Consider the following 26,483-nt stretch of genomic DNA (forward strand, 5'->3'; position numbering starts at 1 on the left):
TCACATCTTTACTTGGAGCAAGGTTAATGTGAGCCTTACAAATCACACATTCTGTTTAAAACATTGTCCCTAAATTTTGTTTTTATTTGTAAAAGAATTATATGGATAGAGATGGAGCCTTTGAGCCAACCTGTAAAACCTCAGCCAAAATGGGACAAATTATTTTTTTATGTTCTTTAGATTTTAAATGGCCAGAGAGCAAAAAGATGTCCAAAGGGTACAGAACCTTGCAAGAGTGTAAACTATTTACTTGGAGCAAGGTTAAATGTGAGCCTTACAAATCACACACACTTCGTTTAACCCATTTAGGGCGTGAACCCCTATTTGTAACTATACTTTTCAGGACAGGATTTAGAAGGCACTATTAGAATCGACCTCCGGTCTAAATCGGTTAAAACATTCTGTCCCTGAATTTTGTTTTTATTTGTAAAAGAATGACATGCCTTTTGTGTGAATACAAACAAGCACAACTTTGATAGATTCTTCTCAAGAATTACAGAATCGATCATGGACATTTTGGACGTCGTCATGAGTAGTATAGTAGGGTAAGGTTCTAATACCCATTTCTACCGCTAGGTAGAATTTTGACATTTTTGACATTCCATAATTATGAATCCATAATTAATAATTTCATATTGATTATTTAATTTGTTTCATTATTTAATTCATCCTTGGTTTAGCAATAAGACCCATTTATCATTCTAATTCCCTCTGTCTCTATCTCTGGGTCTCTGTCTTTTTCCAAAGACAGTGGGTAGTGGGTAACGGGGGATGGTAACATATGGTGATTTTGGGGATCTGTCTGTCTGTCTGTCTGTCAAGGACAGTCCGATAGACAGTCCGATAGACAGTCCGATAGACAGATAGACAGTCCGATAGACAGTCCGATAGACAGATAGACAGTCCGATAGACAGATAGACAGAACGATAGACAGTCCGATAGACAGATAGACAGTCCGATAGACAGTCCGATAGACAGATAGACAGATAGATAGACAGATAGATAGATAGATCCCCAAAATCACCATATGTTACCATCCCCCGTTACCCACTACCAGTGGACCACTATTTTACGATCCCCTAACCACTAAACCTTGTAGATAAGCTATTTTTCAGATGTTCTGAATGTATAAGGGCCTGAAGTGGTTAATGCCATAATGGCAGATACTCGGTCAACCGTAATATATAATATTAATGAACAATACATTTATTGTATGCAGGCCCTAACCCTAAACCCTAACCCTTTAGAAACACCATGTAAATCAGTGAGGGGGTACTTAGCTACAATAATGTAAATGATGGAGAGTTGGTACCAATAGGAGTGATAATAGGCAAACATTGATCAAAATAACAATTCTTTAATTAAGTAATGCAGATTTTTGACAATAATTTAACTCTTGAGAGCATACATGATTAAAGACCCATGGGTCCATTTGGTTACTTCTAGAGACTAGGCTATTTTAGGGTTCCAGGCCTGGTTGCAGCTGTGGGCGGAGAAAACAATAGCTCAAACACCTTAGGTGTGAACAAAGCCCTTGCGAGGAGCACCATATACTGTATGTATCCCTAGGGGCTTCATACCATACCCTAGCGGTAGAAATGGGTATTAGAACCTTACCCTACTATACTACTGTCATGCCTACCCATGCACATATGTAACCTGCCCTTGTTCGTTTAAGACCTGGAATGCCCTTAAGAGTCATTTGTCAAGGAGCCACCCTCAACTTGCCACTGAAAAGGCTGAACTGACAACTTTTACATGCCTTTTGTGTGCATACAAACAAAGCACAACTTTGAAAGACTACTTGCGTCACATTGGACAGCATCTGCTAAATTTTGAAACTGTTACATGTATTTTTCAAGGGTGCCCATATAAGACAAATATTTATGGAGCCTTCAGGACTCAGAAGTCCAGAAGCCACAAGGCATCTTCTATAAATGATTTAATTTAAAGCCTGGCATTGCTTAGAGTTTCCCTCTCAAGATTCAAGCAATGAATTGCAGGAGAATATTTCAGATGATGAGTCAGTCAAGTGCTTCTGTCCATGAAATGCGAAATTGTGTAAATTTGCCTCAGTTTTATTTAACCCATTTAGACCTGAGGCCGATTCTAAATCCTGACCTAAGTCCTGACCTAAGTTTTCTGAAAAACTTCAAACGTTACAACAAATGTATGTTGCTATATACTGTACATACAACAAATGTGTTAAGTTGGAGCATGATTTTCTTGTCTCTGGTGTGGCTGTTGATGACTTCTTGCAGGAGCTACAGTATTTGTTGGTTTCAGTCCCTGTTTACAAGCTTTTTTTTCTTCCCAATATTTTCTGAGACTGGTTTAATGACTGTTTACTGTTACAGACTGATAGGATTACTGACTGACTGATTGTGAGACAGACTGGGTTAGTCTAATATAGCCTTAAGGCTCTGCTATTTTTAAGGAAGAGGTAACACTCATTGGCAGCTAGCAAATGGCAAAGATTTGTTCAAAATGGTCCGCCAGTCATGTTATTGGCAGGCAATTTGTGAAGGTGTAAAATACCTTGCCTGGACCTCATGACAATTGTGAATGTTTTCCTTGAAATGTGTCTTATCACTGCAGATATTATATGTTAAATTACAGACATGTGGATTTTGGTGTAATATTTTTGTATTGTCCTAATCTAGCACTGTATGACTTTGCCACTTAGAAAATGTACTGTTGCCATGTTTAGGGCTAATATTTTACCAAAGCACTTTTGCCTCAAAAGATTTCTGTATCTCTTTGCCTCTCTCCATCTCACCCCGTCTCTCTGCCTCTACCTCACTTTCTCTCAGTCTCTCTGTCTTTGTGTGCAAGTGTTGTTTTATTGGAGATTTGTTGGGTTTGCCAGACTCGGAAGTGAATGTATCGTGCACATGCTCGTGGCACTTTGTTTTATTGGATCTGAGATTTGTTTGGGTTTTCCAGGCTCAGAAGTGAATGTAGATTGTGCACATGCACGTGGCACTTTGTTAAAATAATTCCGTTTTTTGTATTCATGGTATTTGTTCTCAGGAAGACGCCATAATAAATGTTGAATATAAATTTGTGTCTCTTCGTAATTTCAAGTGTCATTTTCAACTTGGAGTAAAGTAATTAGTTTACTTGTAACAGGTTGACAAAAACGCATTAGGTTTTGTTAAAGTGAAAAAAAATACTTTAACAAAACAAAATAATACTTGAAAATACAGGTTCATTCAAAGAGAATTTATGGTTTGGTTCAAATAAAAAATGTTCATTGGTTGGAAGGAGTTTCTTAACTTACGGTAACTTAAGATATAAGCTTAAACTAAAGTGAAAAAACTAATTAATGTAAAAAGAGTACATTGCTTTAATTTAAAAAAATGATTTATTTATAATAAGAAATATTCATTGGTTGTGGTAACTTATTTAATTTAAAGTAAGTGGATATATTTGCTTTGGAGAAGGGTAATTTTCAAGTTGAGAAAAAGTAAAATATTTACTTGTAACAAGTTGAAGCAATTTTTTTACTTTGATCCAAAGCCTCAATTTTTACAGTGTATGATCAGAACAGCCTTTTTCCTAATCTAGGCTAAATTGTCTAATTGTGTTAATTTATGATATTTTGGCATGTTTAATTATCAATTTGCTGGGGAGCCCCTTAATGGCCCTTGTTGGTCCCCGGACCTCATGTTGAGAACCACTGACCTAGGCAACAACTGACATTGATATAATTAACCAACATGGCAGTGTGATCTGGATATGGAGAGGACATGTGTAACCCTAAACAAAGGTGAGGATTGGACTAATTTCAGACAATGGCGACATTAACATAATAAATGTATTTGACAATCAGCGTGGTCATTTGCTCATATAGGATTATACTGAAGCATCAATGAGTATTCGATCTTGGGAACCCATAAAAAAAAAGGAAAACAGCGCCCTCTGCAGGTGGAAGGAAAGCGATCATATTGCAGTTATAGATATCTAAAACTGCATTATGGATAGGAAGAATTACAATTACGGATATCGATAATATAAATACAGATATATTGAACTGTATTGTTCCTAGCACAATTGCAGTTGTGGATATCCATAATTCGATTAGTACTAGTCATAATATGAATTGTGGTTATATTTAATTACATTTTGGATATACAAAATGTAATTATGGAGGTCTGGAACGATTTTTTAATTTCGGATATCTAAAATGGTAGTTTGTCCTAGTAAAAACTGCATTGTAGATATCTGAAAGAGTAGATCCTCCTAGTAAGAATTCAATTGTAGATATCCAGAATGTTGGTTTTAGATATCCAGAATGCAATTACGGATATCCGAAACTCAAAGCCCAATACAAATGAATGGGAAAAGTGATGTCATTCCTCCTAGGAAGAATGACGTTTCGGATATCTCAATGTCATTATGGATATCTGAAACGTTAGTTTTGACTAGGAAGAACTGAATTATAGAAATCTATTATACATATTCAGTCTAGCTATTAAATGTTAAACCGGCTACTTATTTTTTTTTAAGGATTTCAAGATTAATTTTGACTAGGACAAATACAGCTTTAGATATCGTGAAATACAATTTCTACTAGTAAGAATGTCTTTTGGATATATTTAATTACCATTATGACTAGTAAGAATACAGTTTTTACTAGGAGAAATGCTATTTGAGATATCTAAAATATAATTGTAGATAGTCAATCAACCCTTTTATGTTAAAATGGCGTCTTATCTACCTGTCACTAGATATCCATAACATATTTATGTATATCTGTAATTGTATTGTTCCTAGTCATCATCATCATCATCATCATCATCATCGTCGTCGTGACTACTAATTGAGGTAACCGCCCAACTCACTCCAAATCCAACTCACTCCAAATCGCGCCCAACTCATTCCAGACATATCACTCCACACACTTGCCCAACTCACTCCACACACTTGCCCAACTCACTCCACACACTTGCCCAACTCACTCCACACACTTGGCCAACTCACTCCAAAAATTATTATTGAGTACAATATTGAGGAATTAAGTACAATATTGAGGAATTTGTTACTTTTAACTCTATTCTGTTTTAGGCTTGGTTAAAGTTTTAAATACTGTCTCTACAAAACAGTCTCTACAAAACAACTTAAGGGGGGGGGGCTCGCTGGCCCCCGTCTTGTTAGGCTATTATTGAGCCTTAACAGTATCTATGGCCCTGGACTGTTAACACTTTGGCACTCCACTCACTCCACCCCACTGCTTACACCTAATGGCCCTCCTCCACTGAGTTCACCCGCATAATCACCCTCCACCCAGGTTAGGGTTAGGGTTAGGGTTTAGGGTTAGGGTTAGAATGTAAGAGTCTCCACCGATTCAACCCACACACACACACACACACACACACACACACACACACACACACACACACACACACACACACACACACACACACACACACACACACACACACGAACACTGGGCTAAAGTGTTTAATGCATGTTTTATAATATTATAATTTATAGCTGCAAAGCAACTAGTAAAACAAATAAATTTAGTGGAGTAAAAAAACAATATTTGGATCCAATATGTAGTGGAGTAGAGGTAAAAGCATTGGAAGTTGGGAATACTCAAATAACGCACAAATACCCAACATTGTACTTAAGTACAGTACTTAAGTAAATGTACTTAGTTACTTTACACCACTGACACATTGAACCAATATTACACTGGTGACATTGCATGGAGTGAGTTGGGTTTGGTCCTGGAGTGAGTTGGCTATGGTCCTGGAGGGAGTTGGTCTTTGGTCCTGGAGTGAGTTGGCCGAGCCCTGGAGTGAGTTGGGCGAGCCCTGGAGTGAGTTGGGCAAATATTTCTTAAGTCTTCATGGAGTGAGTTGGATTTGGAGTGAGTTGGGCGGTATTCCTAATTGAAGCCGAGGCCGAATTGGGATAAATCGCATGGATGAGCCCTGACAGCACATGGTTGGTGCTACAGACTCCAAATTTCGCACACAGATAGCTCAGACCTTTGCCTACGATCTTAGCTAGGCCTCGACCCGACCCGATATGCGGTTTTCCGGAACCAACGCGAAAGGTTCGGAATCTCCATATGCGGAGTCCTGACTACTAATTGAAGCCAATGGACGCCGAATCCAAATTGGCCCGAATCGCATGGATGAGCCCTGAAAGCACATGGTTGGTGCTACAGACTCCAAATTTCGCACACAGATAGCTCAGACCTTTGCCTACGATCTTAGCTAGGCCTCGACCCGACCCGATACACAGTTTTTCGGATCCGGCACGAAAGGTTTGGAATCTCCGTATGCGGAGATGACTGACATCGGGCTGTTCCGGAGCAAGCGCTGACTCATTGTGACATCACTTCATAAAAGGCATCACATACACTAGATGAGTCAACAAAAAATCTCTGAGTGTGGCATAAACTATAGTCTTTCTTCCTCTCACTCCGAGGTGACAGATGAAAGTATACGGTTAACACTGATATAGTATATCAGTGTTAACCGATTTAATGTTGAGTGTGTGGAAAGAACACTGAGGGACCTCATGCACTCACAACAACCTTGGGGTGGCGAAACTGTCCTTCTGGGTGGAGACCCTAGGCAGACACTCCCTGTTATTAAAAGAGCAAGCAGAGCCCAGATAGTTACAGCATGCATCCAGATGTCACCACTGTATCCTCTCATGAAGCACCACAAGCTTAACATCAACATGAGGACAGAAACAGCTGAAAGGGACTTCTCCAACTATCTTCTTGCTTTAGGGGACGGAAAACTCCCTCACGAGGACAAAATCCGAATTCCACCACAACACTTGGTTAAGGATCTGAATACTCTGATTTCTTACACCTTTCCTGACCTGCAAAATGGATGTATCAACAAAGACAACCTTCTCAAAGGCACTGTATACACTCCTCTGAACAATGACATCCGAGAAATCAACAACATATGCTTGGCTGACTTACCTACAGAAGAGAGAGTCTACCTTTCAGCCGACTCAATTCAGGAGGACGACCACAAGGATTACGTGACTGTGGAATTACTCAATTCACTGACACCCTCTGGAATCCCTGATCATAACCTCAAATTGAAAGTAGGCGCACCAGTCATGCTGCTTAGAAACCTGCAATCAGGTCCTGACCGCACTCTCAAGAATGGCACCAGAATGGTGGTAATGCAAATGATGGACAGAGTCATTGAGTGTGAGATTGCAGTAGGCACAAACAGGGGTGAAACAATCTTCCTACCAAGAATACCTCACTATGACAGAGGTGAGCTTCCCTTCACCTTCATTAGACGACAGTTCCCTATCCGCTTAGCTCCCTATCCGCTTAGCATTCTCTGTTACAATCAATAAGGGTCAGGGCCAAGAGAATGAACGAGTTGGCATCTACCTGCCTAAACCTGTGTTCGCTCATGGCCAACTCTACACAGCCTTCTCTAGAGGAAAGAGAGCCAGCGCTGTAAAAGTTTTCATTGTGGATAATGACAAGGGCATTACTGACAACATTGTTTATAGCGAACTCCTTTAGGATAATGGGCATAAATGGACACAGACAGACACAGAGATCTCCATATACGGGCATAAAAGGGACACACCCAGACACATACAGAGATGTCCATATATCACAGACACAGATAGCTCCATATATGGGCATAAATGCACACACAGATGGGCATAAATGGACACAGGCAAACAGATGGCCAAAACGGGTCCTATGACAACAGGTATAATGGGGTTTGATTTAAAGGGTGGAGCATTCATTCCCTATTTACATCGTTCCTGTGTAGGCCGGTCCCCGACTAGACCCTCGGCCACCCGAAGGGCTAGACCCTCGGCCGCCCTTTGGGCGGCCGAGCTTCTAGTAGTACTAATTGCAGATATCTGAAATTACATTTTTACTAGTAATAATATGAATTGTGGATATCCATAATTCCATTTGTCCTAGTAACAATGAATTAATGGATATACTAAAGGTAATTACGGAGGTCTGGAATGATTTTTTAATTTCGGATATCTAAAATGGTAGTTTGTCCTAGTAAGAACTGCATTGTAGATATCTGAAAGAGTAGATCCTCCTAGTAAGAATTCTATTGCATATATCCAGAATGTTGGTTTTAGATATCCAGAATGCAGTTACTGATATCCAAAACTAAAAGCCCAAAACACATGAATGGGAAAAGTGACGTCATTCCTCCTAGGAAGAATGACGTTTTGGATATCTCAAATGACAGTTTCTCCTAGGAGGAATGTCATTATGGATATCCGAAACGTTAGTTTTGACTAGGAAGAACTGAATTATAGATATCTACTATACACATCCAGTCTAGCGATTAAATGTTAAAACGGCTTGCCATAGGCCGTAATCCCAGTAGTGAGCCAATTTAAGTACCTTGGCATGGATATTTTCCCCTCTCTACAAGCTATTGTTAAAAACAACTATGGTGACACTCTTAATAAAATAGGTCTTGATTTGGGCAGATGGTCATCGCTGCCCAACTCTCTTCAAGCTCGAGTATCAATCATAAAAATGAACTTTCTTCCTAGGGTAAATTTTGTAAGTTCTATGCTTCCATTGCCACCGCCAGCACAGTATTGGACTAAGCTTCACTCAGCTGTGTCTACATTTGTATGGAATGGGAAACGTCCACGTCTTAAACTTTCTTTACTGCAGCGAGCCAGGGCTGATGGCGGTTTATCATTGCCCGATTTCAAATTATATTATTGGGCCTTTACCCTTCGTCCCCTCTTAAAATGGTTTGACTCGGCAACTACGGTTTCATGGCGAGAGCTTGAGGAGAGTTTAGTACATCCTATTGGGTTGAGAGATCTTATCTATTCAAATATAACTACTAATCAATGCAAAGTTCGCTTTGGGCCAATAATATCTCAGCTGGTAACGGTGTAGAGGGCAGCAGAAAAAACGTGCAGGATTGACTTGAAATGGAATCTTTTTTCCCCAGTGTTTAATAATCAAGGACTTTTGTTGGAGGGACGTCCCATTCGCTTTCCTAGATGGAGTTCAAAGGGGATTCATACGTTGGGTGATCTATTTGATGAGAATGGTTTGCGTTCGTTTCAGAATTTATGTGACACATTTAATTTGCCAGGCAACTCATTTTTCTTTTATTTACAACTGAGAACAGCCGTGAGGACTTATGGAGTTCCGTGGCAGACTTCCCTTACAATGCACCCTTTACATAGACTCATTTGTGACGTTAGTAGGTCAAGAGGCCTTGTTTCCGCATTGTATGTTTTTTTATTAGAATCTAATTATGGGTCCCTAGCTGTGGATACTCAATGGAGAAATGATATAGGGAATTTGGAGCCTGATTTTGATTGGGACACAGTTTGGTCTAATATATTGCTGTCTTCTAGGAATCCAGATCATCAACAGATTCATTTAAATTTTGTTCACCCTACATATTTGACTCCCCGTAGATTATGTGCTATGAGGTTTATAAATAGCCCCAACTGCACATTTTGTAATCCAAATGTTATTGGTACCTTTTTTCACATGGTTTGGGAATGTCCAAATGTTTCCTCTTTTTGGAGTATGGTTGCTGCTAAATTGTCATTACTTTTGGGAGCTAATATTACACCTTCTCCATCGGTATTTATATTAAATGATGTGTCCCGGCTACAACTGAACTGCACACATAAGCGCATCTTCTTTGCTGGCTTAACAGCTGCAAAGAAAATGGTAGCTACAAGGTGGAAACCTCCTCATACTCTAACTTTTCGCCAATGGGCTTTAACTTTTTTAGATATTGTTTATTTAGAACTGTCAACGGCAAGGTTGCATGGAGCAAGTGAGAAGAACATTGATATGTGGTCTAACGTTGCAGATAAGATTAAAGACTTGGTTTAAGTGTTGTATAACAGTGTTATAACCTTGCACAGGTATAGACATGGTGTTTGATCCTTACATTTTGAGACATTGTTGGTCCGGGGAGGGGTGGGTGGGTTTATTTTTATTTTTATTATTATTGTTTCTGTTTAAGTTGTTTGTATCTTGTTTTTGTTGTTGAAAAATGTATTCATTTAAAAACATGATTGTATTTCGATATAATAAAAACAATTGATAACAAAAAAAAAAACTTTTACCTTCATTTGCTACTCTTGTTTCTTGTTTGTGAATAATTAATCGAATCTAACATTTCAAAAGGTCAAGTGACCTCTTACGCTTCGCTGCTAATGCGCACAGAATTCTGTGCGCATTAGCAGCGAAGCGTAAGAGGTCACTTGACCTTTTGAAATGTTAGATTCGACTTAAGTTAATTATTTTGTCTCACATCACGCATTTGTGTGATTGACTGAAAAGGGACTTATTTTGAGACTGTCCTGCTTGGTCCAGGTAAAAAATAAATAGTTGATGCATTCAAATGTGGCAGTATATATCCAACCAAACTTTTGTGCTTTTGTCCAGCTCGTGAATGTAGCCTGTGATAGTGTGATTAGTGACTAACAAGTAAGAAAGAAAACCTAATCTTAACCCATGGAATGGTGCATGAACCCCCCACCACTAGTGTGTGGGGTGGGTCTATGATGAACCCACCCGACACAATAGTGGTGGTCCCCAGGTTGCTCTTAGTCAGGATGGTGGTCTCTGGGTCAAAATCAGTTGAAAAGCCCTGTGGTATATAATCAATTCATCTTCAGTATGTAGCTTGATCTGAGTTGGTGAATGTATGATATTAGCAATAGCTCTAACAGTGCAGATACAACACATTACATGTTGATCTCTCCCACCCCACATGCCAGACTTCTGGAGGGAGAGAAAGAGAGTCAGAGAGACCCTATCTCACACACTCAATGATGTCAGACCAGAGCAGCTTGACAGAGAACCTATTATTGGTACCATTTAACCCTTTACAGTTTACGAAGGCAAGGGGGAGATTATGTTGTCGACTGTCTGTTTGTTGGTTTGTCCAGCCCAGGACTAATCTCGCAAGCCACTGGACCAATTCATCAGCACCAAATTTCGTGTCCTTGCATTCTCCATGCATTTTTTGCAATATTTACAATTTATAATGGCAGTCAATGGTGGTCTGATCTGGCCGAAACCTTGCACAAATATGGAGTCATACGTCATAGATGCGTCATAGATGACTGATGTCAGTTTAACCAGCTAGGGTAGAAGAGCCAGGAAGTGACAGAAGTGGCTGCATTAGACAGAATGTCGGAAGGGCACGGTGATTCAGAAGCCATCCACGAGAAGCCATCTGCAACCCTCTTCAAATGGCTTGGACAGATTTATCAGTCATGGTTGGACAGGTTAACACCGTTCTGTGCAGTGCGATGGTCAGCAACTCTACTACTTACTCTGATCTACACGATCAGAGTGTACACATTACAGGGTTGGTATATAGTTACCTACGCTTTGGGAGTCTACCTCCTCAGCCAGTTCATCGCCTTTCTATCACCCAAAGTGGATCCTTCACTGCTTGACGAAGATGAATACCCCTCCCTCCCTACCCAGCAGAATGAGGAATTCCGCCCATTCATCAGGAGGTTGCCCGAATTCAAATTCTGGCATTCCGCAACAAATGCCATCATCACAGCCATGATTTGCACATGCTTTGAAGCCTTCAACCTGCCAGCGGCCTGGCCTGTACTTGTAGGGTACTTCATCATGCTTGTCTACATCACCATGAAGAGGCAGATTAGGCATATGGTCAGGTACAGATACCTGCCATTCACTCATGGGAAGATGACTTACCAAGAGAGAAAGTTAAGATTAAGAGCTTTTATTAAAGGAAATGGATGAATAGAATGGGGATCGCAGCTTCTCTCAGTCTCGGCCCATCCCCTGATATTTTTTTTTTACTTCAGTAACTTCTTTAAGGTGCGAAGGGCCATTGTGCTCCATGTTCAAACAAGATGCCAGGTGATGAGGATGAGCTCCAACACCTCTGCTCCACTGACCCTCAGCACAGGACTGGAGCCCTATCGGTCTGCATTCCGAGCCTCCCCCTCTACTCCCTGTACAATGACTGCACAGCCACGCAGAGTTCCAACCTAGTGATTAAGGTAGCTGGAATCCCCTCATGGACCCCCCGGACTCCCCTTTGAGAACCAGGGACACAACAAATGAATACCCAAGGATACATGGAACCTTCCATACAGCCAAGCATAAGACAGCTTAAACAGAGGAGTGGCAAGTTGTCTGGCTTTGGTCTTTGTCAAGCCAGCAATGTTCAGACCACTCATGGTAAATTTCTATACATGGCCCATGGCTTCCAAATATGAGTAGTCTACAGGGAGAAACAAACACAACACCAGAGGGAGCTCCACAAATCACGTTCAACCCAGATTTGGCTCAAACAAGGGGTTAAATTTGTTCTACTGCTATGCCACCACAATGTGGAATTCCCTACCAACAGTCATAAAGAAGTGAATCCTAATTACTCTCCTTCAAAACCGCCCTAAAAGAGCACCTACACAGGTGGCTGCAATTTGGACCTGGCCGCTGTAAAAAGTCCACGCCTATCACCAGAAATCCTGCCCTACATATTTTTCTTTTTAGCGGCGCTAGTGGATATTAGCCCTCTATACCTGGCTTTTGCGTCAACGTTCTGATTGGTCAGGCTCGCCAAGGTTCTGATTGGTCAGGTCCGTCAAAGTTCTGATTGGTCAGGCTCGCCAAGGTTCTGATTGGTCAGGTCCGTCAACGTTCTGATTGGTCACTATTCATGACATCATAGTGATGTCATGAATAGTAACATAGTGATGTCATGAATAGTGACCAATCAGATCGTTGACGGACCTGACCAATCAGAACCTTGGCGAGCCTGACCAATCAGAACGTTGACGCAAAAGCCAGGTATAGAGGGCTAATATCCGCTCTATACCTAAAATGAGAGCGCGAAGTTTGTATATCTGCTACAAAAAGCTACGAAGATAGAAGCTGATAGAGTGGGTACCTAAAGTTTATTTTTTAGGTACCCACTCTATCAGCTATGACAGATCAGTTTTTGCCACTTACCTTGGAATGCATTTGGTGATTCGCTTCCAATGGCACTATTTAGTGCCACTGGAAGCCTTTTAATATTGTTTCTCTAGTAGAAACACATATCTATGACAAAATATATCAAAGGCGCCGCTACCTTCACACAGGTGTGATTTTTTATTACTACTCGTGTACATGATGTTTTTGCATAGTATTGTATATTTGTCTGTCATTAAATGTTTCGATGAATTGAATACACAAGGACCCCAATAGAAACAAGCCATAGTGCTTTCCTGGGTTTTAATCATTTTAGCATCCTTTTGTATAGAACTGTAGGCTACTTTCTGTGCTTTTTTTGCAAACTGTTAATTAAGTATTCAATCAATCAATCAATCAAATACATCTGTGCCCAAAGTTAGTAATAATTTAAAGTAACGGTTGGCATTTGTTATCTTGGAAAGCCTGGTCCATGTACAGTATAGATCAAAAACACAGCTTACTTCTAAAATCGGGTCCTCCTTGTGACTGGAGTCAGCAAAAACAGCATCAGGTGTATAAGGGATGCAAAGACATCACAAATGTAATTAAACCATTCTGGTAACACCCTTGAATGTTTATGCATTCAAGATGGTCAAATCTTTTATACTGCAACAGATATGTCAACAATATGGTCATGGTGAGCAATGTAAAGGTTTTCATGCACTAAAATAGGTTGTTAAAACAGCCTATGTGCAATGGATTTGACATGTTCCTCGGAATCATGATGTTTTAAACAGAGTGGTTTATGAATGTTAGGATGCTAGAATGAAAGAGGTTATTTGTATAACAGTGATGCTGAATTAAAGAATAAGCTCTTCACCAATAGCAGCATTTTCATACATTCACTGAATGTGAGAGAGTGGTCAGCAGAATCAACACAGCTAGGCCAACTTTCCCTGCAGTGGAAGTCCACAGTCTTCACAGTAGTGTTGTTTGGCCTCAGTGCGTTTAAAAATATATAAAAAAGATTAGAATCACTGTTTTTCAAAGTGCTTAAATCTATTGATTGATTGAACGTTATTATTAAAGTAGCCTACAGTTCAATGCAAGGTCTGCTAATAGGATTTTAAACCCAAGAATCCTATGGCTTGTTTCCATTGGGGTCCTCGGTACTCGATTCATCGAAACATTAATGACAGACAAATATACACTACTATGCAAAACATCATATAAACGGTTTAAAAACAAAAACATATATATATATGTACAGTAAACAGTTGTAGGGGGGTGATATATTGGTCTTGTATTTGCTTCGTTAGTGGCCACCACCCCTTCAGACTGAGCCATATAACGGTTAGATCGGGGGTCTTCCACAGGGGGTCCTCAGAGCTACTATAGGGGGTCCGCCAAATCTTTGTGTGATAGTATTTCGTTTTTTACATTAACCACTTGAACCCTAGAATTCCTTTTCTGAGGGGAACAGTAGCCGAAAATAGTAGATCTACAAGCTCTCAACACCTCGCGCTGCGAGGCGTTGAGAGCTTGTAGATCGGCTATTTTTTATAAATAAAATGTTATAAAAGAGCAGACTAAGTAAAAAAAAAAAAAACTTTAATCTGAAACACAATTTTATACAATATAGAGGGGGTCCCTGCCTCATCTCTCTCTCAGCTAGGGGGTCCCTGGCCTGAAAACGTTGAAGACCCCTGGGTCAGATGGCTTTGAGGGCTGCTGTTGGCAATTTACCACAATTCCCCTTGCACTTCCACCTCCAGCTGGTAGGGGGAGCCGGTAAGGTTCTCCTCCTCGGGGTTTGTTCTGCAGGATGTTGTCAGCTCTTCTTTGCGCGCGTCGTCTAGCTCTGCTCTAAACGCGCTGCTCACCGCCCTGATGAACCTGAAGCAACAACACGCGTGATCTAAACTAAAACAACACTGTCTAGACTAATGAACTGTTTTGATACAAACGTGTCCCTGTGTGTTAAAGTCACTTTAGCTCTGCTCTGGTTTTGAGTCTCATTAAAAGACGTGTTGGTTCAACCCAGCCTGGTGACAGCCAGCAGCCACCATTACTAAAGTAACTGTTGTTGTGTTTGAAAAACGGTGTTTTGTTTGTTTGTTTTAGTTTTTTTTTGTGTGTGTCTGAAACAAACATTGAATTTGGACCACCATGGTGTTGCTGAAGAGTGTCCCCCCGCCGACCGAGGGAGTGAGACATGAACAAGCCGAGACCAGTGCCATCCTGGACGGGAAGGGACTGGGCTGTGGCACGCTGTACGTCGCTGAAACGTAAGTGATGATGGAGGAGGCTGTCATGTTGACTGTTGTGTCACTGAGAACGCCAATGGATGGTCATGCACCTGCACCACTACTACTACTGCTACTGCTACTGCATTAGACCGCGGACCCCATTTGAAAAGATAAGCCAGGGACCCCCCATAATAGAAGATTTTTCCGGCTCTCTAGCAGTGATTTCAACAATTTTAATTTCAAGGACCCTCAGTTTGACATGAATTAGACTACGGACCCCCATTTAATGGCATGTGTGTCTCTGGGACCCCAATTCATATTGTAAAATCTATGTTAATTTAACTCTTGAGAGTGTACAAATGGAACCAAATGAACCCGTTAGGGTACACTCTCAGAATTACAGATCCATAAGGGTCCATTTGGTTCCTGTCCATCATTTAGCTGGGGACCCCCTGGAACCCTTTTAAGTACCCCTGGGGGTCCTCGGACCCCACTTTGAGAACCAATGCATTAGATTGTGAAATCTAAGGAGATTTTCTGGTGGGGGGCCTGACTTGGTATCCACTTTAGTATTCACTGACTTATAGTAGTGTTCACTGACTTATCGTATTATTCACTGAGTTTTCACGTTGTATTCACTTACTATTCACTGACATAGTAGTATTCACCTTAGTTTCCACATTGATTGATTGAATACTTTATTTAGAAAATACATGGAAACAGTACATGGAAGTACAATTCACAATACAAAGTCCTCTAAACTGGATCGCTCATAAAAGCACAGTGGATTATTTAAAATGAGATCCCCACGCACTCAAATCGTGATGACATTTAAGAAAACAGACAAATAATAGTAGTCAATAGTAGTCAGTCAAATAATAGTAGTCACTGACATAGTAGTATCCACTTAGTATTCACTGACATAGTAGTATCCACTTAGTATTCACTGACATAGTAGTATCCACTTAGTATTCACTGACTTAATAGTGTTATTCACTTAGTTTTCACATAGTATTCACTGACTTAGTCTGCTATTGACATTATGGCCCTGGCTGCATATCAGTGTAGTGTGTAACACCCATGGAGGACATGTTCACCTTTGCCATATAGACTGGGTTGAGTTGGCTATATCATAACTCTATGGTTGAGTTGCCCAAGATTAAGGATATGTTCAGGATAAATTACACTTCAGAAGCACAGCAGGAGAACGGGTGAAAATTAAACGGTCTCCTGCTAAATTCAGGAGTGTTGGCAGGTGTGCATCATATCAGGGATCTTCAACGTTTTCCAGGCCAAGGACCACCCTGTTCGGCCCTTTTAGCTGAGAGAGACCGAGAGAGATGGAGCATTTTTCATATCTGCCTTGTGCAACTTTAGTTTACGAAGCCTCAAAGCCGAACAGAAATGTAATTTGACAGAAACACAAATAAATCGTTAACTGAATTACTGTGAGTGACAATTAATGGTCAAGTAAAATGTCATAATCGTGACAGTCCTATGTGTGACTACCAGGCTAACAATTTGTTAACGTATGGTTTTGTGTTTCAGCCGCTTGTCGTGGTTTGATGGAGCAGGAATGGGCTTCTCTCTGGACTATCCAACCATCAGCCTGCATGCTATCTCCAGAGACCTCAGTGCTTATCCCCAGGAACACCTGTATGTGATGGTCAACGCCAAGCTCAGTGGTGAGAGGCACGCATGGAGCCTTAGTACTGAACCACAAGTCTCACTGAGTGTACAAGATGGGCGGCTTGATATTCCATATCTAGATCAGTGGTTCTCAAAAGTTGGGTCCTTGAGGGGCTTCCCAGCAAAATGAGTTTAACCTCTTTAACCCTAAACGCAGATCTATAAGTGCTTGTAGATTGCTATTTTCAAAGAATCTTGGGGAAATAATTTGGAATATTTGTGAAACATTTTTACAACACAATCCTTCTTTGGGGGTCCCTGCAACAAAATATTTTCAGATGGGGGTCTGTGGCCAAATACATATTAATTCGGGGGTCCTTTTTATATGAAAAAGTTTAAGAACCACTGTTCCAGATAGTGTCATGTTATCAGCATTTTCACATTTATATTTTATGAGCAAAGCACATCATTGCCTTCATCAGGGAACTGAGAAATAAATGACAGGATTGTGGATGAGAATGAGATGCTGAGGCATTCAGGTTTAGAACTACACTGAAAAAGGTTTACAGTTAACAAGCTTTGGCAGAATTGCCTGTCCATTGGCGATGACACGTACCTGTTCTCTCTATGCAGGGTTTGTGTAACCCTGCATGTGTATTTGTTTCTCTTGTGTCTTTAACCTGAAACTGCCTGTTAAGATGAAAACGAAGCAGAGATGGCAGAGAATGCACGTGACGAGGAGGATGAAGATGCCAGCAGTGATGATGACGATGAGGAAGGAGTCATCACAGAGATCAGATTTGTGCCCAGTGACAAGGCCGCATGTGAGTACCATGATAAACTGTAAGTTAACAGACGCATTATAGTCTAACCATGTTCCATTCAGTGATTGATTGATTGATTGATTGAATATTTATCAGACAAAAATGCAAAACAGCACCAGTACAGTCAAACACTTGGTCTAACTAAAAGGATAACACCATGTCTTGTTTCCATTGGGGTCCCATGTATCCAATTCATCAACATATTAAAAAATAACACAAATTCAATATCATCACAAATATAAAACACCACTACACTAAGTACAGAGTAGAAAAAAGGGGGGTGCGGGTAAAGAAGGGGGGGTTGCCTGTCTAAGGGAGAAGTGATACTGATATGATATGAAATCAAATTTATGTTTGCTAAAATAAACTTTTTTTTTAAATAAATGTTTCTGGACAGCATTTTTTTATACAAATAAAATTGAACTACATTTAATTGCAGTAAATCCCACTTTATCTCGAATGTTTTACTGTTCACAAAAGAAAACAGGAGCAACAGATCTACTATATGACAACAACACAGCTAAAATGTATCCCTGGATCACAACCCAATGGAAATTGGAGAGTTATAGTGCCATCTTGTGGAGAAATGTTATTAGTTTTGACTCTGGCTGAAATGCTTTTTCGATCTCCGCATGTGCTTTGCTGTGTTGACATTCTGAAATCTCTCACCATCGCTTCATAAAGTTGTTCCGGGAAAAAAACAGTTGCTTGGAATTATGAACTATATCGAGCAAAGCAACAGTAAAGTTCAAGGCTGTTTGGACAACAATGGAATTCTAAGTTGTGGGCGTGTGTGTGTGTCTGTGTGTGTGTGCCCTCATGCAGTGGAGTCTATGTTCTCAGCGATGTGTGAGTGCCAGGCTCTACATCCTGACCCAGAAGACGAAGACTCAGACAATGACTTTGAAGGAGAGGAATACGATGTAGAGGAGGCTGGTGAGGACACACGCACACACTGAAACTAACATTGACAAAAATTAAGCTGCATATGGGATCTGTTTTGTCTGCATATATTCTGCTCCAACCCCAAACAATGTACTCAGGAGGAATATTAATACTTTTGATTGATTTATTGTATACTTTGTCAGTCAAAAATGTAAACGGCACAGAAGTACAGTAAAACACTTTTTTTCCATTGTGGTTTTACGGTATGTATTCATTTCATCAACAGAGCATAGAATATTAACAAGCATCAAATATTACACATTAGTACATGTCATCATATACAAATACCGTAGCTGTATTTACAACAATAAGTATATTTGCACAGTTTAATGTAATTAAAATGTTATTTCAGTTGTGGCCGCACAGCTAGAATAAAGTTGGTTGGGCTGTCGGTTTTATCTGACACGCAACTTTTAGGCCTGACGTTCAGCATGATTTTATTTTCATCAGTATTGCACTTTCAAAGATTGTGTTTAACTTTCTTTTTTCCCTCTCCTGTCTTGTTTTTCCTTCCTTGCGTTCTGGATACAGAGGCAGGTAAGTCACCTTTCATCATAACTAAATTGCTAACTAAATTGATGATCTGAAGCAGTGGTTCTCAAACGTTTTTATGTCAAGAACCCCCAATTTAATCTGTATTTGGCTGTGGCATCTGAAAATATTTTGTGCCAGGGACCCCCATACAAAAATATTCAAAAATGTTCAAAAAATAATTTCACGATTAAAAAAAATAAACAAAAACAACAGATCACCAAGTTTGTAGATTGTGTTGACAAATCTTCTCTTATAGGGGACCCTGGCACAAAATCTTTTCAAACACGGGTCTGCGGCCACATACATCTACATTTGGGCGTCCTTGACATGAAAATGTTTGAGAACCACTGATCTATTTTAGCTACCACCTCCTCTCCTCTCTGACTGCCCTCCCTCCCTAAACCCATGCCACTGCAACTCCTGGCTAATCCCTCTGCTCCTCCAGAACACGGCCATGGGGACATCCCAACCTTCTACACATATGAGGAGGGTCTCTCGGCTCTGACCCAGGAGGGGCAGGCCACCCTGGAGCGTTTAGAGGGAATGCTGGCCAATTCTGTGGCCCAGCAGTACCACATGGCTGGGGTTCGAACCGATGGACCCAGTTCTGAGTTTGAAGGTACAGTTGGGTTCCACAAATGACCTTGCACACTCATCATGAATTTTAACTGTATTTTATTTTATAACTTTTTTTTGTACAGCTGTTTGTTGTTGTTTTATCCAGTTTGTTGAATTTGTTTTGGACCACAATGTGTACCTTTTAAAAAAATCACCAATAAAATATTACATCAATCAATCAAAACACTACCTCCTTTTTGAATTGTACTCCTGTATTTCACAGTTTGACTGGGCACCAAAGTAAGGGACGCACGCGTGTAAAATCTTTCACAAACTTTTAATGATTTACTTTGAGCTCATGCAACTTTGTGAAGATTGATTCTCCTATTCTGATAATGTATTTGACTGTACTCAACACTGTGTTGTCTTGGCAGATGGCATGGAGGTGGATGCCGGGTCAGCGGTCGCCGGCCAGTTCGAGGATGCAGATGCAGATGTAGATCACTGGTAAGTCTTATCTGGCTAAAGCTTGATTTAGACTTTGTCGTAGCTTGTAGATCATTGGTTCTCAAAGTGGGGTCCAGGGACCCCAGGGGTACTTGAGGGGGTTCCAGGGGGTCCCCAGCTAAATGATGGATAGGAACCAAATGGACCCTTATGGGTCTGTAACTCTGAGAGTGTCCAAATGGAACCAAATGGACCCTAACGGGTCCATTTGGTTCCATTTGGACACTCAGAGTTAAATTAACATTGATTTTACAATATAGATTGGGGTCCCAGAGATATAAATGCCATTAAATGGGGGTCCGTAGCCTAATGCATGTCAAAGTGGGGGTCCTTTGAAATTAAAATGGTTGAGAATCACTGCTAGAGAGCCGTAAAAATCTTCTCTTATGGGGGTCCCTGGCTTATCTTTTCAAATGGGGGTCCGCGGGCTAATAAGTGTCAATATGGGGGTCCTTGACATGAAAAAGTTTGAGAACCACTGTTGTAGATCATCAACTATTTTCAATGAGCAACACCGCCCTACGTCAAAGTAGGGCGGTTTAATTCTGTTTGTTAATCCAATGCCCACTCCACTCAACCCACTGCTGATTCCAGCATGCTACACACTCTTAACTGTATATGGAAGCCTGAGCCATGTCCTTTTTAACAGCGTCAGCATCTGTCTCCTTTGTCTTCAGATGGAGCCTTTTCCTTAGCTGCCAAAAATCAAAGGGCTGGTGTTGCATCATGGGACAGAATAAAGAAGACAACATCACTTCGGTTGAGGTTTTCCTAACATGCCTCTAAGCGCTTATCCGTCTTCTCTGCCTGTTCCAAACACAACATGTTCTGTCTCCCAACCTCGCAGACGCCCCCATATGTACTTACTGTCATCTCAGTAGTCTAGAAGATAGTACAATATGTGTCTTTATGATCATCCCGTACCTGAACATCATTGACCAATATTATTTCTCTGCTGTAAACTTACATCACCTAACAGTCCATTGAATCAAAGTAAGTTACTAATGTATCAGCACTGTTAAAAACCCCAACATAAATATTTTTCTCTCATGTGAAGTATTCTAAACTTTTGGATATATATAGAGACAAATTTGCCCGCAACTGTCACCAGTAGTACTCTGCCATAACGTATTTGTTCCCCCTTATTACCCTAAGCCTGATTTATATTTAGTTAAGTGCCGGTGTCTCATACCGAAAATGTCCGATCTATAAGTTCACAAAGCATCGCGATGGTGCGCAACCAAGTATTAATCAGGCATAATGTTACCGTTGTCCCATTTGAAAATATCATTCCATGTTACGGAGCACTATTGGTTATCTACATTGCACTGATGGGGACTGCATCATCACCATTATCAACCCTACAGGAATTGGGTTTAATGATAAATAAATAGCCTTGTTCCACTCTGTAATAAACATTTTGTTGATGCACCAGAGCTAGCATACTGCCTTGAGCAAGAGCCAAGGTTAGGAAGTACTGTTTTGAAGAACTGTGGATGACACTGTCATTCATGGAGAAAGAAAAAGGGTCTACTAAAGTAAAAAATACTGTAAAAGGTTAAAACTGCCCTTAACTGCCTTCAGGGTTTATCATGATATCTTGTTAAAATTCCCACTAATTTCCTGATTTTCTTACTGTTCTGCTTTATTTTTTCCTGATCACACCCCTGATTAGGAATGTAAACTACTCCAGACTATTGAGACACACCTAAGCAAGCTACTCTATTCTATTGGGATGCAGGCCCAGTGTGGTGGACTGTCTAAATATATGTCTCTGTTTGTGTTTTGTACCTGACGACCAGCTTGTTCTCTGATGTTCCTTGAGAGGGAGACATGTTATGTTTGTATTAAGTCTCTTGAATAAATGCATAGTTTTTGTAATGTTTTCAGTTACTTTTATTTAATCAAGTTATGCTCTAAATATCAAGAAACTTTTTTGTTTCAGACGGAATAAGGATTTTGTTTTATTTTTATCTTTTCTTCAGTCAAAGCTGCAAGGCAGGAAACAAAGGACCCCCCACCCCCCCAGTATAGCGCATGAAGAATAATGATGTTTCTAGCGGTTACAGAAAGCTCATGTGTACTGTGTATGTGTGTCCTTTTCACAAACCAAACCCCTTGAATGTCGGTTGACATTTCAGCAAATTATTTTAATAGTGAATGTATGTCTATCGAGGCATGAGGTATATCCACATACCTCATGCCTCGATAGACATACATTCACTAGAAGGCACACCATGACTGGACCAATAATGGCTTTGGCGGCAGCGCAAGCTCGCAATGCAACGCGTTGTGGACTTGTAGATTGGCTTTTTTCAATAACTCTTGAAAACATTTTGAACATTTTTAAACAAACCTTGTGTTCTGATATGGATAAGTTTAATGTGGAAACCTGTAAAACAAAAAATAACATACTTTTCAGGAAACGGAAAAGAGAACATGTGTTCCAATGGATCCAATGTAGTTATTTAGTCGCAAGCTCTTGGTTAAATATTCATAAACCCTACAGAAAGACAACCACTTTCACTTTTAAAATGTTCCTAAAATAGCAGCTTTACTAGCTCGAGCTTGTAGATCAGTTCTTTCTGCTACCTTTGTGCCACAGTCTTGTATGATGAACTAGGGCATTTACCACAAACCCAGAAGATAAAATATGGACACACAGGGTTTCTGCCTGACAGCAACAATTATGCTCATGCATGTCAAAAGTATACTCATTCAGATGCAGTGCATACAATCACACAGTGCACATTGGTTTCATTTATAATGCTTAGTACAGGGGTGCCTAATCGTGGTTCACGGAGAGTACAGAGTACAGGGCTATATAGAGCGTGCCAACGCGTCGTCACCACGGGGGGCGCGGCATAGTAGCGCAGACATGTTTGTTTTGGGCAATGTTAAGTCAACCTGGTTTTCTACCCCTCAAAGATGTCCGCTGCTACCAAAAGACACTTGTTGATGCCCCCTTCAGGATTTTTGGCACGCTCTATAGGGCTAGTATATTGCGCTTAGGTGGTCAAGAAAATATCCCCCCTCTGTTTTTGTTTTGTTACAAATGGAATCCTGAATTTCCCCTATTACTGCAGCACACCTTCAACCACAGGAAGGTGGAAGTAACGACACTGATCAAACTACATTACAACTACTTGTCAACTATTACAACTACTGGTCCTCTATTTATTGACTTGACAGATGCCCATAGGCCTAGGGCACGGTTTGTTGTCGGCTGTAAACCAAGCAGCAGTGCAGGTGCGCCACAGTAGTTAACAGCCACCTCTAATCGGGTTGATTGGCTGTCAGGCTTTGAAAGGCAGTCAATCAGCCAGCCTCTTAATCGATACCTGAGTTCCTAGAGACTGTTTAGAGAGACAACTGCCCAGGATTACATTATTGTAAGTGCTTTAATACCGTGATCGCCTAGCCTGGGTGCCAGCCTGCTTCGCTACGTTCGGCGGATTTTTTTTTTCTCTCTGCGCTTCTCAGTCTGGAATGCACCCGATTGACTCGTCTTTCAGAACTACACAGGAAGTACACAGGAACTACATATGTTACGTTCGGCAACGTCGTTGCTGATTGGATGTTGTTCAAACGAATGACGAATCAAAACGATCACACCGTTTTTTTTGTCCCGCCCCGTACCACAGACCAATCAGAAGCCACGGTAGGTTTGGAACCTTGGCTGCTGTGTCCCGCCTCCTGGAGATAGGAGGCATTCCAGACTGAGAAGCGGAGAGAGAAAAAAAGTCCGCCGAACGCAGCGAAGCAGGCTGGCACCCAGGCTAGTGATCGCCAGGTTGTACCAATGTATGTGCAGCGTGGTTGAAGAAACACCTGTCACATCATCCATTGGTTCTCACTTGACTTTTTCCTAAATATTAAACATGAGATATTTATGATTTGAAATCGTGTTGACTCCGACCCAGTCAGTAACAAGATTATGTCGCTAACCCCTTTAAACTACAGGCTTATTTGGGCAGATAATTAGTTCAGACCAGCCTGAAATCAGGAATGCCCTGCGAATGTCAGAAGGGGTGAATTGGACCCAGATTCTGCCCAATTATCCTCTAGTGTGGGGCAAGCATTAGTGTTTGCACTGCCCTTTGGTTTCATCAGAATCTGAATTAGTTTATTCACCAGACATGTTTGCACATACAAGGAATGTCTCTCATCTGTGTAGAATTGCATTTCAAAATGTAGTCAGTGGATCTTGGAACAATGAAAAGACGTGTCCTCATAAAAGTCAGTGTTATGGTGTGGGGCCTGGCCCGAGTCTGGACAACAACTGGTCGAGGACAGCCATCTGACTTTGTCTGTTGTCTTGGATGATTCTCTCCTGCATGGCATTGAGTTGGGTCATGATGCTGTTCTGCGTGAGATTGTTCTGCAGATCTGGTGCTGGTGCTGGGGCCGGGAGTCTGGACAGCAAGCGGTCAAGCACAGCCATCTGACTTTCTCTGTTGTCTTGGATGATCCTCTCCTGCATGGCCATGAGTTGTGTCATGAGGCTGCTCTGCAGCTCCCGCTCATGCTCCATGAACCTCTGCAGGCGGGCGTCTTCTCGAGCATGCATAGCTGAGTCCATCTCCCTCAGCTGGTCCACCATGACGGTTGAGAACGCCGACATGGCTTGGTCCATCTTTGTCTGTTTTCTTGATCGAACATTACAGACTAAGAATGGAAAATAAACATTAGGACTAAACAGAAGCAAAACAACTGCTTGGTGCAGAACTTAAACAATTGCTAGTTAAACAATTAGCTTTTTTACATAATGAAATGCAACTGATAAAGCATGAAGTAAACATTAAAAGTAATTCCTGTCATCATTAGGGTTAGGTTAGGTGAAAAGACTGGTGATGCGAGGTTAGGGTTAGGTAAAGAAAGCCTGGTAGTTGACCAGCTAACTTCTGACTAACATTAAATGTTGCATGCCAAAGCCACTATAACGTACCACTTGACTGCGAAGGCTGTGACATGCTGGCCTGTTCGGGAGCATCTTCAACAGCATCAGGCCCTTCGTCAATGTATGGTTCGTCTTCGTCTGTGACCTGTTGCCCAGTCTTCACAGATACTGCTGCAATGGCTCGCTCCATCGTTGTTGGAACACTCATGACTAGGAAAATAATAAACATTAGAACTACAGTATTTCCCATATGTATGTATGTATGAGTGTGTGTGTATATATATATATATATATATATATATATATATATATATATATATATATATATATATATATATATATATATATATGTATGTGTCCATGTCATGGGTGTTTTTGTGGTGTAGTGTATCGTGTAGAAGACAATGCCCATTGCAACTTGCTGTGTCCTCTACCCTGAGCCATCCCACCTTAAGCAAAACGAGTTATAACAACATAAACTTGTCTTATTACCACTTAATATCTGCGGTGACCGCGTGTCCTCCTCGTCTGTGTCCTCTGTCGTCCCGTTGACAACAAGCGGTTTGTTGTCCTCGTCCGTGTCCTCCTGCTGCTCTTCATCCTTCACACACACCGGGGAGAAGGAGGGCGATGGCGGTGGGCTTGATGTTGTTATTTTAGTGGTCCTCCTCCTGGTCCTGGTGGAAGTGCGTCGGACGGAGGAGTTGTTCATGACTGCTCCGGACTTGACAAACGCCGTGCTGCAGAGCTCATAGTAGGGCCAGTGGTCCGTGGTCCCCCCTCCTCCTCCGTTCTTGTTGTGGTGGTCTCGGATGGTGGTGTACTGCCTCCTCAGAGCCTTCAGTTTGCTGATGATCTGGTTCTGAGAGCGATGCACGTCCCTCTCTCCTAGCAGCCGCCTGATGACGCCGTACACCACGGTGTCTTTCACCGTGCCTGTGATCTGGCTCTTGATCTCCTCTTTGCCTCGGATGGTCAGCAGCGCTCTCACTTCATAGTCCTGCCAGTTCTTCATTGTTTAAAACAAAACAAAGTTTTGAAAGAACGCCGTTTGTTTACCCGGTACGTAGCTCTATATGGGTGGAGCTTATTAAACAATACAATAAAGACAATAAAGTACTAACTAGTAGCATGTGTAGTAGTAGTAGTAGTGCGCCTCAAATCATAACCACTGAAAAGATTCTTCTTCTATTTGGGCTGTAATGGCAGACAAGTCGCATTGCTGCCTCCCTTGGCTGGCATGAGAAATGCTTCAAATCAAATAATTGGGGAAAGTGGGTAAAGGTGGTAGACAGAGGAGATACATTAACTTATTACACGGTTTGGTTGAATGCTTGATTCTGATTGGTCAATCGCTGAATACAGTTATTTCTAAATAATGACCGATGGGCTCAATAACAGACCACTGTCT

At 41.1% G+C, this 26,483-nt stretch overlaps 3 protein-coding genes across 4 annotated transcripts in view; 2 read left to right on the forward strand and 1 right to left on the reverse strand.

The window, feature by feature from the left end:
* Positions 1-22,057, forward strand: part of clns1a (chloride channel, nucleotide-sensitive, 1A) — a gene marked incomplete at both ends in the record, with an annotated part of 192,086 nt that extends 170,029 nt beyond the window's left edge. Inside the window, 6 exons of one of the 2 annotated variants that reach the window (XM_084063781.1) lie at positions 14,783-15,214; positions 16,724-16,860; positions 17,503-17,628; positions 18,454-18,564; positions 19,553-19,726; positions 20,100-20,176. In XM_084063781.1, the coding sequence (XP_083919907.1) occupies positions 15,096-15,214; positions 16,724-16,860; positions 17,503-17,628; positions 18,454-18,564; positions 19,553-19,726; positions 20,100-20,176 (744 nt within the window). Of the gene's footprint in view, positions 1-14,782; positions 15,215-16,723; positions 16,861-17,502; positions 17,629-18,453; positions 18,565-19,549; positions 19,727-20,099; positions 20,177-20,849 lie in introns of those variants that run through there. The other variant, XM_084063780.1, reaches the window with a different exon arrangement.
* LOC311050022 (protein RER1-like) lies at positions 11,175-11,765 on the forward strand (the record flags this gene model as incomplete). Its single annotated transcript, XM_084063989.1, has 1 exon — positions 11,175-11,765. The coding sequence occupies one exon, from the start codon at positions 11,175-11,177 to the stop codon at positions 11,763-11,765; it is 591 nt and encodes a 196-aa protein (XP_083920115.1).
* A 1,997-nt stretch (positions 22,058-24,054) lies between the features above and the next one.
* Positions 24,055-26,218, reverse strand: LOC311049874 (uncharacterized protein). Its single transcript, XM_084063779.1, has 3 exons — positions 25,565-26,218; positions 25,121-25,282; positions 24,055-24,840 (listed from the first exon to the last, which is right to left on the reverse strand). Exons 1-3 carry the CDS (start codon positions 26,085-26,087, stop codon positions 24,419-24,421), a joined length of 1,107 nt encoding a protein of 368 aa, XP_083919905.1. The 5' UTR covers positions 26,088-26,218; the 3' UTR covers positions 24,055-24,418.
* Positions 26,219-26,483: the final 265 nt, after the last annotated feature.

Source organism: Gymnoscopelus microlampas, assembly GCF_963454915.1.
Source record: "Gymnoscopelus microlampas genome assembly, chromosome: 8".
NCBI classification, from domain to species: domain Eukaryota; kingdom Metazoa; phylum Chordata; class Actinopteri; order Myctophiformes; family Myctophidae; genus Gymnoscopelus; species Gymnoscopelus microlampas.